Raw genomic sequence first — 13,554 nt, forward strand, 5'->3', positions numbered from 1 at the left:
ACTAGGGGGATGACGAAGGAGCCGCTCGGCCAGCACACCAGCCCCAGATAGCAGCAGGGCTGCCTACCAGGAAATCTACCGGTTGGCGCCCCCCAGAGACCGGCACCCCAGGCAAATGCCTTATTCGCCTAATGGTAGCATTGGCCCTGATTACTATATATGACAAAAAATGTATATTTGCATTTATTCTCATATCTCAAACTTTTTCTCTTTCTCTGTTCTTGCTATCCATCCAGTTTGTCAGAATTTTACTTATATTAAAATAGTAATAATTTGACTATGAAGTGTTTTACAAAACCTTTTTAAATGAAGCATTTTTATTCAAAATCATAAAGTTTGGGCACGTTTATTTATTTGTAGGTTGTCTACTCTGTCGGTGCATTGGCCAAAGGCATATATGACAGAATGTTTAAATGGCTAGTGATTCGCATCAACAAGACCTTGGACACAAAGTTATCCAGACAGTTCTTCATTGGTGTCCTTGATATTGCTGGATTTGAGATTTTTGATGTGAGTTTGATGACTGTTATGTTTTTGCAAATTTGCAGTACATTGGAGTAAAAGTTTACATAAAGGGAGATCACCAGTTGAATATAAACTTTTCTTTCTTGAGTAGAAAAATATTGCATAATATCCACAAGAATTACTTGTAAAACTTTATGTGTAAATTTAGGCAAGCATAACAAGATAGTTAAATCTCCAGTTTAGAGGAGCTAAAGATGTAGTAAATGTAGAAATAATAATTAAGCATAGATAGGCAACTTTCAATAAAGCTCTACTTGTTTATAACAGTGCTTATACTCTTTGTTTGGGGAACTTGTGTCTACAGTTAAATTCTCCAAGTTAGTTATACTTCCGTTTTGCTGCTTTGACTTAAAATGTGATATTTACTTTGAATTACCAACAATTCTCCTTTAGTAAATAACTCTTTAATTTGCAGATTCCATTTTTTAATTGACATTAAATAATTATTTAGAATACAAAACCTCTTTGTTTTAAAGATATTTTATAGTGCATATCAAGGTGTTTTATAAATGAGCTGCTGGTATTTTAAGGGATTTATTTTTCTTTATGCATAATAAAAGCATCTTCTGAATATTAGTTAGTAAATTGTATATAGAGCATATATCTCAATGACAATCTTTAGAGACAAATAAATTATATTTTCCTTTAGTTTAACAGCTTTGAACAGCTTTGCATCAACTTCACAAATGAAAAACTACAACAGTTTTTTAACCACCATATGTTTATCTTGGAACAAGAAGAATATAAGAAGGAAGGCATCGAATGGGAGTTTATTGATTTTGGGCTAGACTTGCAAGCTTGTATTGACCTGATTGAAAAGGTATGGTTGCAATTGTTGTTTAAAGAAAATTATTGCAAATATTTATTGGAGCAGAACCAAACCATAATTCCTTATTCTCTATATAATCAACTCTAGTGATATGACAAGCAATATAAAATTATAGCTAAGGTAGTAAAGAAAAAATCCAGAAATCACAGTTCTGCTTTTTTGGCCCTATTTTTTCAAGTTGGCTATCAACACACAATCTCTGGGAAGCAGAAAAGTTATGGGGCAGCGCTAAATAAGAGGACAAGAGGTAGCACACCTGAAAAGGAGGATTTCCTCCAAAACCCCTAAACACAAATAGGAATTAAAAAAAGAACAAAACCAGGGTGCACCAAGGACAGAATAGTGTAGGAACCAGTAAAATAGAAGAACAAAACATGGGAAAGGTACAGTAAAATATTATAATACCCTATGGCAGTAAAAAAGAAAAGGGTTATTAAATAAGTACCCAGAAAGGAGTGGTAGCAGTACTTTTGGGGTACTTATTCATTTAGCCTTTCTTTCTTTTACTACCATACAGTATTATTATATTTTACTGTACCTTTCCTTTGTTTTGTTCCTACACTATTCTGTCCTTTTTGAACACACGATCTTTGCCTAGTGATTAAAGCCCATGGTGTTTCAGCTGCTTATCAGTGATGACTGATTGTTAGTTAAGTTATGCCTAGATTACTGAGCACATATATTCTTCAATATTTTACCCACAGTGGAATATATGATTATTCATTTATTGGAAAATGCATTAAATATGTAAATCATTCCCAGTGAAGTGATGAAAAAGGTTGTCTGCTTTTTAAAATGTTCAACACAAAATAATTTAAAAAAAATAAGCTGAATTGCCTAAAAAGAAATCCCCATAAAACATTTAATGTACTTTTTTTTTTTGTCAATCTTTATTTTTGCAGTGCTTGAATAACATAAACAAGCTTGTATCACCACAACAGCATGTACACGCTAAAACAGTAATACAGTGAATACAGTATTATGGCATGCAAGAATGGCACCATTTATTTGTTAGTAAATGCAGGTTAGGTACTTATGTCTTAAGTTATAGCCTGTACTAGTTAGGTAAAAACGAGGTGAAAATAAGACATATCGGTTGATAATAAAGGAGTACTACTATGAAAAGTATGTCTTAGAGCTAGCATACTCTTAGAGCTGCCTGTGAGTAAGTCTCGGTGTGCATGCTGTGGTACTGTCCAGGAGTGTGTTTATGCGTTCATCCTATGCCCACGATCAGGACATTGCTAGCAGGTTGGTTTAGGGGCCGCATCCAATTTTGGCCACTCTGCCGGCCCCAGGCCTTCTCAAGGGCCCTTGTGCACTTTCCACTGCTCCAGTCACTTTCAGCACCACAAGCGAGGTCCCGGGCGATTGTGTGATGGAAAAGTCCCGTCCGGGCATGTGGGGTACGCAGTAGGGTGTTTCCCTTTCGGGCACTCAGCCTAGGAAGGCAGATGCGAGCCTCGGATTTTATGGGCCGCCTTCTCCGCTTCGCTGGTCTCAGTTTCCCAGACGTCGTGTGCGGTCTTTTCTTCCCGCCAGCCACTCCAGGTGGTTTTTCTGGCGGTGAGTAATGCGGTCGTGTAGGGTGTAGCGGCTCCCTCTGGGTCTGTGCCCCTTTGTTCTGCATTCTCTGCTAGAAGTTTTCGAGGAGGTTGTCCAGGCGCTGCTCGAGTGTCTGCAGTTGGTTCAGTGTGTCTGCAGCTGGTGCAGTAGCCGCCATTTTGAGGCAGATTGCGCCCCTCTATGTCTTTGCTTTAAGACAATGTGCTTGTCAGGGATGAAGCTTGGCTGTGGTGATGGTGTCGGGATAACCCCCACCGGCAGGGGGGGGAGCAGGACCCGTATAATGTCAGCTTGTTCCGGTCGGAGAGGCAGTAGGGAGATCGGCCGCTTCTCCCAGGCTCTCACCTCGAGGTAGGCCTCAGTGGCGGCGGGGGCTCAATCTGCTTGTCGGACGCCTGGAAACCCTTGTGCTGTAGCAGAGTAGCTTGCAGGTAGGTATCAGCGCAAATTTAGCCGTTTGTTTGCTTTCAAAATACTGTTTTTAGGCGATAATTGTCATCTTTTGTACAGAGCCCACACTGCATGCAGCCTTTCAGTTTGGCAGCCAGGCCCCGTCCCCCATTTAATGTACTTTTAACACTTCACAGATGTGTATACCATATTTTAAAGACAAAAAGGGACTAATTAGACAGCTGTTTATTATCTCAAAGTTATCCAGCACATTCTTGAAAGTGTTGGAGTAGGGTGCTCAGTGGCCAAATTACAAGTAGCAAATCAAATTAAAAAGGGACCAGGCACACCAAATCACATCCAGTGGTATTTAATATGAACACGGAGAACATTTCAGGAGACACAAAGCTTGGGAAAGGCTGTTGGGTTGGCTGAAAGGTTGTCACGAAATGTGATTTGATGTGACTGCCCCTTCTTTTTTTTTATTCAACAGCTTTATCACAAATAGAAAACAAAGTTAGAAAACCCATTGTTTAATAAAAATGATTCCTAAAATCCTTAATAAAAATGATTCCCAAAATCCTTATTTTGCATTTTTATATAGTTATGCGTAATTTTTTGATCTATAAAACCATTCAGAATTATCTAAATATACTAACAAATGTAAAAAAATATATATTTTGTGTTTACAATAACATCATAATTTATGTATCTTTTCAATTTGAAATTAGCCTATGGGGATATTGTCAATCCTTGAAGAAGAGTGCATGTTCCCTAAGGCTTCCGATGTAACTTTCAAATCGAAGCTGTATGACAACCACTTGGGAAAATCTCATAACTTCCAAAAACCCAGACCAGATAAAAAGAGGAAATATGAAGCTCATTTTGAACTTGTTCATTATGCTGGTGTGGTGAGTAAGCACAAAGATAAGATATATGCTAAATATGGCTAACTTAAAGTCTAGAGTTTTTTGTTGCACATATAAGTTTCTAGTGTTATATTATTTTATGAAATACATGCAGCTAGCAAACATGATGTTGTAATTTAAGAAACAAATGCTTTGTAGTAACTAAAATTGCAGAAAGTGATTTTAACCTTGCATCAAAAGACTGTGATATGACATAAAAAACAATATGCTATCTATATCAAATATATATAAAGAGTTGGCTGCACAGCGTTCTAAATTAGAATGCACTGGAATTCAGATACATAACCTGACACTAATGTAACACATTGGAACTGAGACTCATAAATATATATTCATGAAATTTCCATAATGGAAAATTTGAGACATTCAGGGAATACTATGGTTCAGAATAGGTGAGAGATACATGGAATACATTTTAAGAAATACAAGGACAATTTGAAATTCCTCATATTTTTTAATAGAAAAAAAAAACCTTAATCTAGAATTCAGCCAGAGCTGAGTCAGTATATCACGATGACTTGGTCTTTCCTTAAAAGGATAAGTAAAGGTAAAGTTCTAATTTAAAAATGTAATTATAATTTCCATTAATTCTAAGACACAAGCAAACAAAAGAAACACCCATTATGCAAATGATAATATCCATTGTTTATAATAGTGAGATTAATAATACAATTATTTTACTCTGTTGTATTTCTAAGGTTCCATACAACATTATGGGCTGGTTGGAAAAGAATAAAGATCCACTAAATGAAACAGTGGTGGCTCTCTTCCAAAAATCTTCCAACAAATTGCTGGGAAGCTTGTTTGAGAACTATATCAGTGCAGATAGCGGTGAGTAACATATTATTATTATTATTATTATTATTATTGTTATAGATCGAATATATTCTAAAAACTTTATAATAATACTGCGACGTTACATATCAGTAAGTACTAGACAAACAAAATAAAGTGGACATACGAATATTGTAATTTTTTATCATCATCATAATTTCTATGCTGGTAATTTATTATATGGTGCATTATATTTATAAAACAGTGATGAGCAACACAATATGACAAATTTTAACAAGGATATGTTACTTAAGTAGTCATTTCTAAAATAAATTGCATGTTTTATTGCAGTGATAAGTTTGAGACCAGAATGACTTCATGACTAACGAGACAACAAAAACAATATTGCTACATATAACTACTTTATATATTATGCAAACACATTTTATATGTTATATTACAATGGTTACTAATTGAGAAATAAAGTATTTGAGCCAGTACACATTTCAATCCTTGATGGAGTTTTTGGGTACAATTTTGGGGAAAACTTTACTTTTTGGCTAAACACGTGCTTGCCGTCTTTTAATTATTCCTATTATTATTTTTATTATTATTTATATAGCGCCAACAAATTCTGCAGGGTTGTAATTCAACTTGTCTCCCATACGTACTTCTTGGTATTGATGTTGAATATGTGAGAAGTTTTATCAAACACAGATTTGGTCAAATCTAATTTATAAATGTATAATTTTAGTTAGGGATCAATCATTGGGGATTTTCATTCAAGACATCTAAAAGTCCATTAAACAAGATAACTGCATAGTCTTGTACAGAAATGTGGAGGAATACTGTCTGTCAGTCTGTCTTATGGAGAAGAGTTCTGCCATGCAATTCGTTTATTTTTGTATTTGTGTGTTTATGTATCATACAATATTACTATAGATATTGCAATACATTTGTAATATATAATGTACAATTATTACTGAATGCTGAGTACATTAATATTCTTTGTTCCTGTAGACCAAACTGGAGAAAAGAAACGCAAGAAAGGTGCTTCTTTCCAAACCGTGTCATCTATGCACAAAGTAATTTTATTTTATTTTAGAAACCAATGCTTTTTTTCTATATAATTCAATTATGACTATTTCACTTATTTAGTATCCTTCATTTGAACGTAAATGTATTTAATGATTGTCAATGTCTGGCATTGTTCTATATGCTATTTCAGCTATAACGCCATTCAGTGATTTTCCAGAACCTAGCTCTGTCTCTCTTTTTGCTCCTGTGTATCAATACAATATTGGCCAAATGATAATGCAGTATATTACATAACTATATGCTATACAATATCAATATGGCAGTATCTACTGGATTCCAGGGACATCGAAAGACTTCAGGTAATTCTGCATAGCCATTGCCTCTATGGATGCAACAATATCAATTGTAACATTACCCATTTGTGCCACTTAGATCAACTTTCAGAGCTAATAGACTCATATCGATATGTACTGGTGCTCGGTGTTGGCATTTTATCAAAGATTCAAATGTGCTAATTAGTGTAACATGACAAGCTAAAAAAGTGTATTCGTCACTGATTTGCAAAAACTATGCACGCCTGGATTATTAATTAGTGATAATATACGCCTATGACATATTAAACTTTCAATTAACTGTATTTAACAAAACTAGGTGTTGTTTTTATGGTATAAGACTACTTCTTTAACGGATGCATTTTTGATAGCTGATTGACAGATCAACACATCTTGTCCTGTATAAGGTCAGATAATAGAGTAATATAACAATCTCAATTTCTAATCTTTGTCGATAAAGAGGTTTTTAGCAGAGCTGTTGTGACTGAAAATACTATTTCCTCATCTGCAGAGAACTGTCCCATGAGGAATGTTAAGCCAAGCAGCATATGTACACCACTGATAACATGAAACCATATATTTTATTCTGTGTTATGTTGGATTTTTAAATATAAATAACTACATAACCTAGCAGTTTTAACATACAGATTATAAAACTAGAAATATATTCTTACCTAATCATATGTTGGCTTCACTTTCAGGAAAACCTAAATAAACTGATGACCAACCTTAGGTCAACTGCACCTCATTTTGTACGTTGCATTATCCCCAATGAAACAAAAACTCCAGGTAACTATTCACTGTTAAAACTATAAAACTGGCGATATTTTAATACATCGATGATACCATGAATATTGTTTCTAAATGTGATAATATGAATTGAAACAAAGTGTACTGCTTACAAACTAGAGATGTGTACCGATAGGGACTGGGATAGATGAAATATATTAAATAGTAGTTGTCAGAAACCCACAGGATGGTTGCCAGACGTGGAATTAGATAAAAATGAAAAATATATAAAATAAATAAATTTTATTGAATATAATACAAATAACAAACGGTGAATAGGTGCTCATGTACAAAACAGTGAGGAAAATAATAAATGTAAAGCTAATATAATTATTAAAATCCCTATTGCCACTGGAATACTAGTATGAGATACCATAGGTCTATGTGACTCTGATTAATTCTGGCAGTATAAGAAGACAGTGGCAATGGAATATAGCGATACACTAGTGCAGGAATAGTCACTGTATCACCTGCATGAATAATGTAAAGTTGGTAAGGTAGATACTATTCTGATGACAAACGAGATAGAAGTATGCTGCAAAACATTCACCCACCGTACTCAGGCACTACTCCCATATCCTGTGTCTTGGAAGGGGATGCTAGAATCTGTACAATATGAACTACAGTATGCTTCCCTGCTAACTTTGCCTACGCCTATTCAAATGATTTAACTATTTCCCTTTTTATCAGAGCTATACGGGAATTAAGTGAGACTCTTAAAACATTTGACACTTAAAACATTTACCTGGTTGCACCCCTTGGCTTTCAAGCAGACAACAGGTCCTGTTACTTGCTGGTTTGGTTAGCTCAATGCAGCTGACCTCAAGAGGCAGCAATTGCACAGAGCATGTGACTTACAAAGAGTTATCATTGAGCTGCATTGGGACTTATGTGATTGGACATCCACAGAAAATCTGGGTGGGGTTAGAAGGGGCGAGCTTGCAAAGGCTGCAGACAAGAGAACTGCAGGTTTTGCAAGCTAATTTTAGACAGACCCTAATGAAAAAAAATACATACTCAAATGCATGCAACTTTTCACTTGGGGTATATCTACTAAACAGTGGTTTTCATTTATTGTGCATTTTGGCATTGGAGTGTCCCTTTATGGTGTGAATTGTTCGGAAATGAAAAGGAATTCAAAGTGAATTTCATAGCTGACAATTTACACTTTAGCGAATGACACTGTTAGAAATAACCTTTACACTGCTCTGTTATATTGTTTCTTTTTATTACAAGGTGCAATGGATCCATTTTTGGTACTTCATCAGCTGAGATGTAACGGTGTCTTGGAAGGGATTCGTATTTGTCGGAAAGGGTTTCCAAACAGAGTTTTGTATGCTGACTTCAAACAGAGGTAGATTTCAACAGATTTACATAACTTCATCTGATATTATCCTACACATTCTAAAAACGACTGGGCAGCTTTATACCACAAGCTTTATACAGTAGTGTCCAATAGCACAATGAGAACCTATTTAAGTTTTAAAAATGCCCATCCATTTGTATGCTCTAAATACAATTATTGTAAATAAAGTCACACATGTTGACCAACTGGAGAAAACCAGAATATTCCATGCCATATCATCTTAGAAATAACATGATATTCTTATAAATAATGGCCTTTGATCCATTTGATGGCCTATTTAGAACCAGAATAATACATGTCATGTCAGCTTAGAAATAACATGATTTTCTTATAAATAATGGCCTTTGTTCAGTTCGATGGCTTATTTAGGCCTTACAGCAGTACTTTAATTCCTAACTTTGAAAACTGAACATATAAACAGTGGTAGAAGGAAAGATTTTCCATATAGCTATTTCTCGTAATAGGGTATGGCTACACCTATCATTTATTTTTAATTTTTTTTACTAATAAAGAAGTAAAACTGGTTGCCTTCACAGATACCGGATCCTAAACCCAAGTGCTATCCCAGAGGATAAATTCGTAGACAGTAGAAAAGCCTCTGAAAAACTTTGTGGAACTTTGGACATTGACCATACTCAGTATCGTTTCGGGCATACCAAGGTAAAACATTGTTTAATAAGCAGGGAGATGTAGAGAAATACACAGATGATATATGTTTAGATATACAATATTGTTATGTAGAGAAATGAATGTTCACGTCTATGAATATAAACATATTTTTTAGATGTGAAGGAAAATAATATTCTGTTTGTAACTAATTCAATTTCTTGTGATTTAAAGGTCTTTTTCAAGGCTGGACTCTTGGGTCATTTGGAAGAAATGAGAGATCAAAGATTATCTAAGATTCTTACAATGATCCAAGCAAGAGCAAGGGGAAAACTAATGCGTATAGAATTCCAGAAGATTTTGGAAAGAAGGTAACAACAGCATCAATATGGAGATTATTTACACAATTCACAATTGTGTGACTGGAGAGATTTGTAATAAAATCAGGAAAATATCCAGTATAGCTAAAGCAGTGGTGAATCCAGAGCCTGATCTCGGAAGGGGCACTTGTAGATTATTTAAAGAAAATAATAAAGAAATAATCCAGGCTCAATAACCACTACAGCTCAGTGTAGTAGTTATGGTGCCAGTAGTGCCAGGATCCCATCCCAGAGTAAGTAGTCAAACCGTTTCAGAACAGTTTGACAACTTAAATGGTTATTCCAGGCAGATGTGTTAAGTGGGACGTGTAGGTTAGGTTTCAGCAAGTTATGCTTGAGGGTTTATTTATTTAATAGTTCTGCTCTATAAGCCCATTATTTCTGCCACTCCAATCTTCAGAGATTTATGAGGTAAGCTCAGCACCACTATAAATTTTAAAAGAACATTATGATAGCAGAGCTCACAGCAGAAGCTGTAAAACATAAAGAATACAGCAAATGCAGCAAATGTCACTGGTTTTAATATTGTATTATGTTAGCTGTGTAATAGAAATGGACATATTTAATCATAATTGTTCTTTTGAATTGCAACAAGTATCACGCTGTGTGGCTGATTTGTCAAGGTAAACATCTGGGTGCAAAGTTCTAATTTTGAGAGACATTCTATTGGTATTGCTCCTTATTTAGCATTTTGCCCCAGAATAAATGTTTTTCCCTTGATAAATGTCCTCCAATGTGAGGTACATAGTAATTATGACTCTGTCCACGTCTGCCCAGACCAGTGATGGATAAACTTGACACCATAAATAGTTTCTGGACTACGTCATGGGAAATGTAGTCCAGAAACAATTTATGGTGTCAAGGTTAGCTATCACTGGCCCAGAAACTGCACATTTATGTCAAAAGTGTATAGATTTGAGTCCATGTCTTATAATTTTTTACATTTCTACGCTGCAGGAATACATTATCACATTCCTATTAGGAGAGGTTTATGTAATATTTGACTACAAAATAATTATAGCACATGCATTTGTTAAACTGAAATCCTTTAGCGTTTTGATAAATAAATTAAATATATATAGCCTTAGTAACCTTAGTTGCCATTCGACCAAAATATATAATTATGATTTTAATTGGGGTTTTCCATTTCAATGTTAATTATATTTGAACTGAATAAATTTTTCCCATCTGTTTTCTTTTTATTAGAGATGCACTGCTTGTGATCCAGTGGAATATCCGTGCTTTTATGGCAGTAAAGAATTGGCCATGGATGAAGCTTTATTTCAAGATCAAACCTCTACTGAAGTCTGCAGAAACAGAGAAAGAAATGGCAAATATGAAAGACGAGTTCTTGAAACTGAAGGAAGCTTTAGAAAAATCTGAAGCCAGAAGAAAAGAACTTGAAGAAAAACAAGTTTCTTTGGTGCAGGAGAAAAATGATCTGACTCTTCAGCTTCAAGCAGTAAGAAATCAGTAGATCATTTATACTTTATTAATTTATTAGACACCTAGTCAGGTTGGGCATAAAAAACATCCCTACGTGATTTTCCTATGTTGATTTCATGACACTGTCTTAAAAGTAATGATCAAGTGATGTACGACAGCGTCCTATGAGATGGACAAGCAGAAAGTATTTCATTTCTTCCTGTCTAATCTAGTTTTTTTTAAAACATATCAGAAAGTAGAGACTATTTGTCTTATGTATTTTTCCTACGCCTGACCAGCTATGACCAGCGGAGGAGCAAAGTGTGCTCCATTTCCTGTGGTCAGAGCAATTTCCCACAATTCTCACCTCCTCTGTGTTCTACTAACAGGCTGAAAGACCAAAATTGGTAATTCAGCCAAATTTACTAATACTAAGTAAAGACTACTTAGTATTAGTAATTAAGGGAGTTCTAAATCTCCCTTCTGTCCCTACTCCCTATATCATGACTAGGGGCCAGGCTACTAAACAGTGAGCAGTCTGTGGCTGCTCATTGTTGTAAAATATTTTTAAAAATCCCACCCCTCTTCCAACAAATGGCCCCATGGTGGGGCATCTATTAACTAGCGAGGGGGACATAGTATCCCACCCTAGCCCTCACCAGTGCCCCGCGAGTGGGAGCTATGCAACTAAATGGGTAACATACGGTCCCCTTTGGCCCCCACCCATAAGCGGCGGGTAGGGGTCTCTAAAAGACAATGGGGAGGAAGCTATTGTTCCCCCTCAGCCCCCAGCCATTAGCGGAGGGTGGGGGCCCTAAATGATAATGGGGGGAACCTATTGTTCCCCCCCAGCCCCCACCCATGAGCCGCAGGTGGGGGCCCTAAATATGAAAAATGGGGGGGACCTATTGTCCTCCTCTCCGGCCCCCACCCACCATGACTGGCAGGTGGGGGCCTTAAATGAACATGGGGGGACCTATTGTCCTCCCCCCCCGGCCCCCACCCATGAGCGGCAGTTGGGGACCCTAAATGAAAATGGGGAGGGACCTATTGTCCTCCCCGGCTCCCACCCATGAGTGGCGGGTGGGGGTCCTAAATAACAATAAGGCAGGGGGACCTATTGTAAATGACAATGAGGGGGGAGGGACCTATTGTCCTCCCCCATGTCCCCACCCATGAGTGGTGTGTGGGGGGGGGCTAAATGACAATGAGGGGGGGACCTATTGTCCTCCCCCCTGGCCCCCACCCATGTGCAATGCGTCGGGCTAAATGTAAAAATACCCCCCCCAGGTGACAAGGGGTCCCCAAGTCCCTAGTCACCACCTCAACCCCAAAAAATTAAATCCCTACCTACCCCCCCACCCTAAAAAAGTGAGGGAGAGACAATTAAACTAAAAACCTGTAAATAAAAAAAAATACTTACCATTTGATGTCTTCTTTTTGGGCCCCCATTGTAAATAGGTACCCCCCCTATTTTAATTTAGCGCCCCTACCCGCCGCTCGTGGATGGGGGCCAGGGGGGAGGACAATAGGTCCCTCCCTTATTATAATTTAGGGTCCCTACCTCCGCTCATGGGTGGGGGCCGGGAGGGAGGACAATAGGTCCCCCCCTATTGTAATTTATAGCCCCCATATGCAGCTGGGGGGAAGACAATAGGTCCCCCCTTATTGTAATTTAGGGCCCCTACCCCGCTCATGGGTGGGAGCCGGGTGGGAGGACAGTAGGTTTCCCCCATTGTCATTTAGGCCCACCACCCGCCGCTCATGGGTGGGGGCCAGGGGTAGAACAATAGGTCCCCCCATTGTCATTTAGGACCCCCACCCACCGCTCAAGGGTGGGGGCCGGGTGGAGGACAATAGGTCCCCCTCCTTCTTGTAATTCAGGGCCTCCACCCACCGTTCATGGGTGGGGGCTGGGGGGGAGGACAAAAGGTCTTCCCCCCCTTATTGTAATTTATCGCCCCTATCTGCCACTCATGGGTTGGGGCCGGGGGGGTTTATTTTTTTTAACAGTTAGCAGCCACAGGCTGCTCACTATTTAGTAGACATGCCCCTACTCACAGCATAGCGAGTAGGGGCATTCGGGAGATTTTAATCTCCCTTATGCTAATTTGCAGGTCATATTCAACCCCTAGAGTGAGGGAGGACATGGGGGGCTTAGGATGTGGCGGGGATCTTTTATTTTTACATATTACAAGGAGGGAGCTGCTTCCCTCCTTGTAATAAACTGAACGAACAAACGCACACCAATATTCTGTGTTTGTTTGTTCATCTGACATTCGTTCGTCAGAAAGGCGAATGAATGAATAGACAAAATTCCCGTCCGATTTTCGTACAATAGCGAATGCCCAAGTGTTTAACTGGGCATGTGCTGGAATTTCACAGCGCTACCTAGTGTGGGCAGATGATGTGTCCCACAGGGACCTTGGTCCTGGCACAAAATAAAGATTTAAAAATAGGTAGTATGAGGGGCTTAGGGGCATTTCGGGTTGACTAGGGGGACAATTAGATCTAGTTGGGTCGGAAGGTGGGGTAAAAAAAAAACCTGGATACGGCCATGACAATGCCTCTTTAACCCCTTTAGGACCAAACTTCTGGAATAAAA

General features: G+C 37.8%; 1 protein-coding gene across 2 annotated transcripts in view; it reads left to right on the forward strand.

The window, feature by feature from the left end:
* MYH15 (myosin heavy chain 15) overlaps positions 1-13,554 on the forward strand; it is an 85,382-nt gene that overhangs the window by 19,568 nt on the left and 52,260 nt on the right. For both annotated transcript variants that reach the window (XM_063457465.1, XM_063457466.1), the window contains exons 15-24: positions 361-510; positions 1,175-1,345; positions 4,042-4,221; positions 4,938-5,070; positions 6,034-6,098; positions 7,085-7,172; positions 8,409-8,526; positions 9,075-9,198; positions 9,379-9,515; positions 10,731-10,986. In XM_063457465.1, the coding sequence (XP_063313535.1) occupies positions 361-510; positions 1,175-1,345; positions 4,042-4,221; positions 4,938-5,070; positions 6,034-6,098; positions 7,085-7,172; positions 8,409-8,526; positions 9,075-9,198; positions 9,379-9,515; positions 10,731-10,986 (1,422 nt within the window). The remainder of the gene's footprint in view (positions 1-360; positions 511-1,174; positions 1,346-4,041; positions 4,222-4,937; positions 5,071-6,033; positions 6,099-7,084; positions 7,173-8,408; positions 8,527-9,074; positions 9,199-9,378; positions 9,516-10,730; positions 10,987-13,554) is intronic.

Source organism: Pelobates fuscus, chromosome 1 (genome assembly GCF_036172605.1).
Source record: "Pelobates fuscus isolate aPelFus1 chromosome 1, aPelFus1.pri, whole genome shotgun sequence".
Classification (NCBI taxonomy): Eukaryota; Metazoa; Chordata; class Amphibia; order Anura; family Pelobatidae; genus Pelobates; species Pelobates fuscus.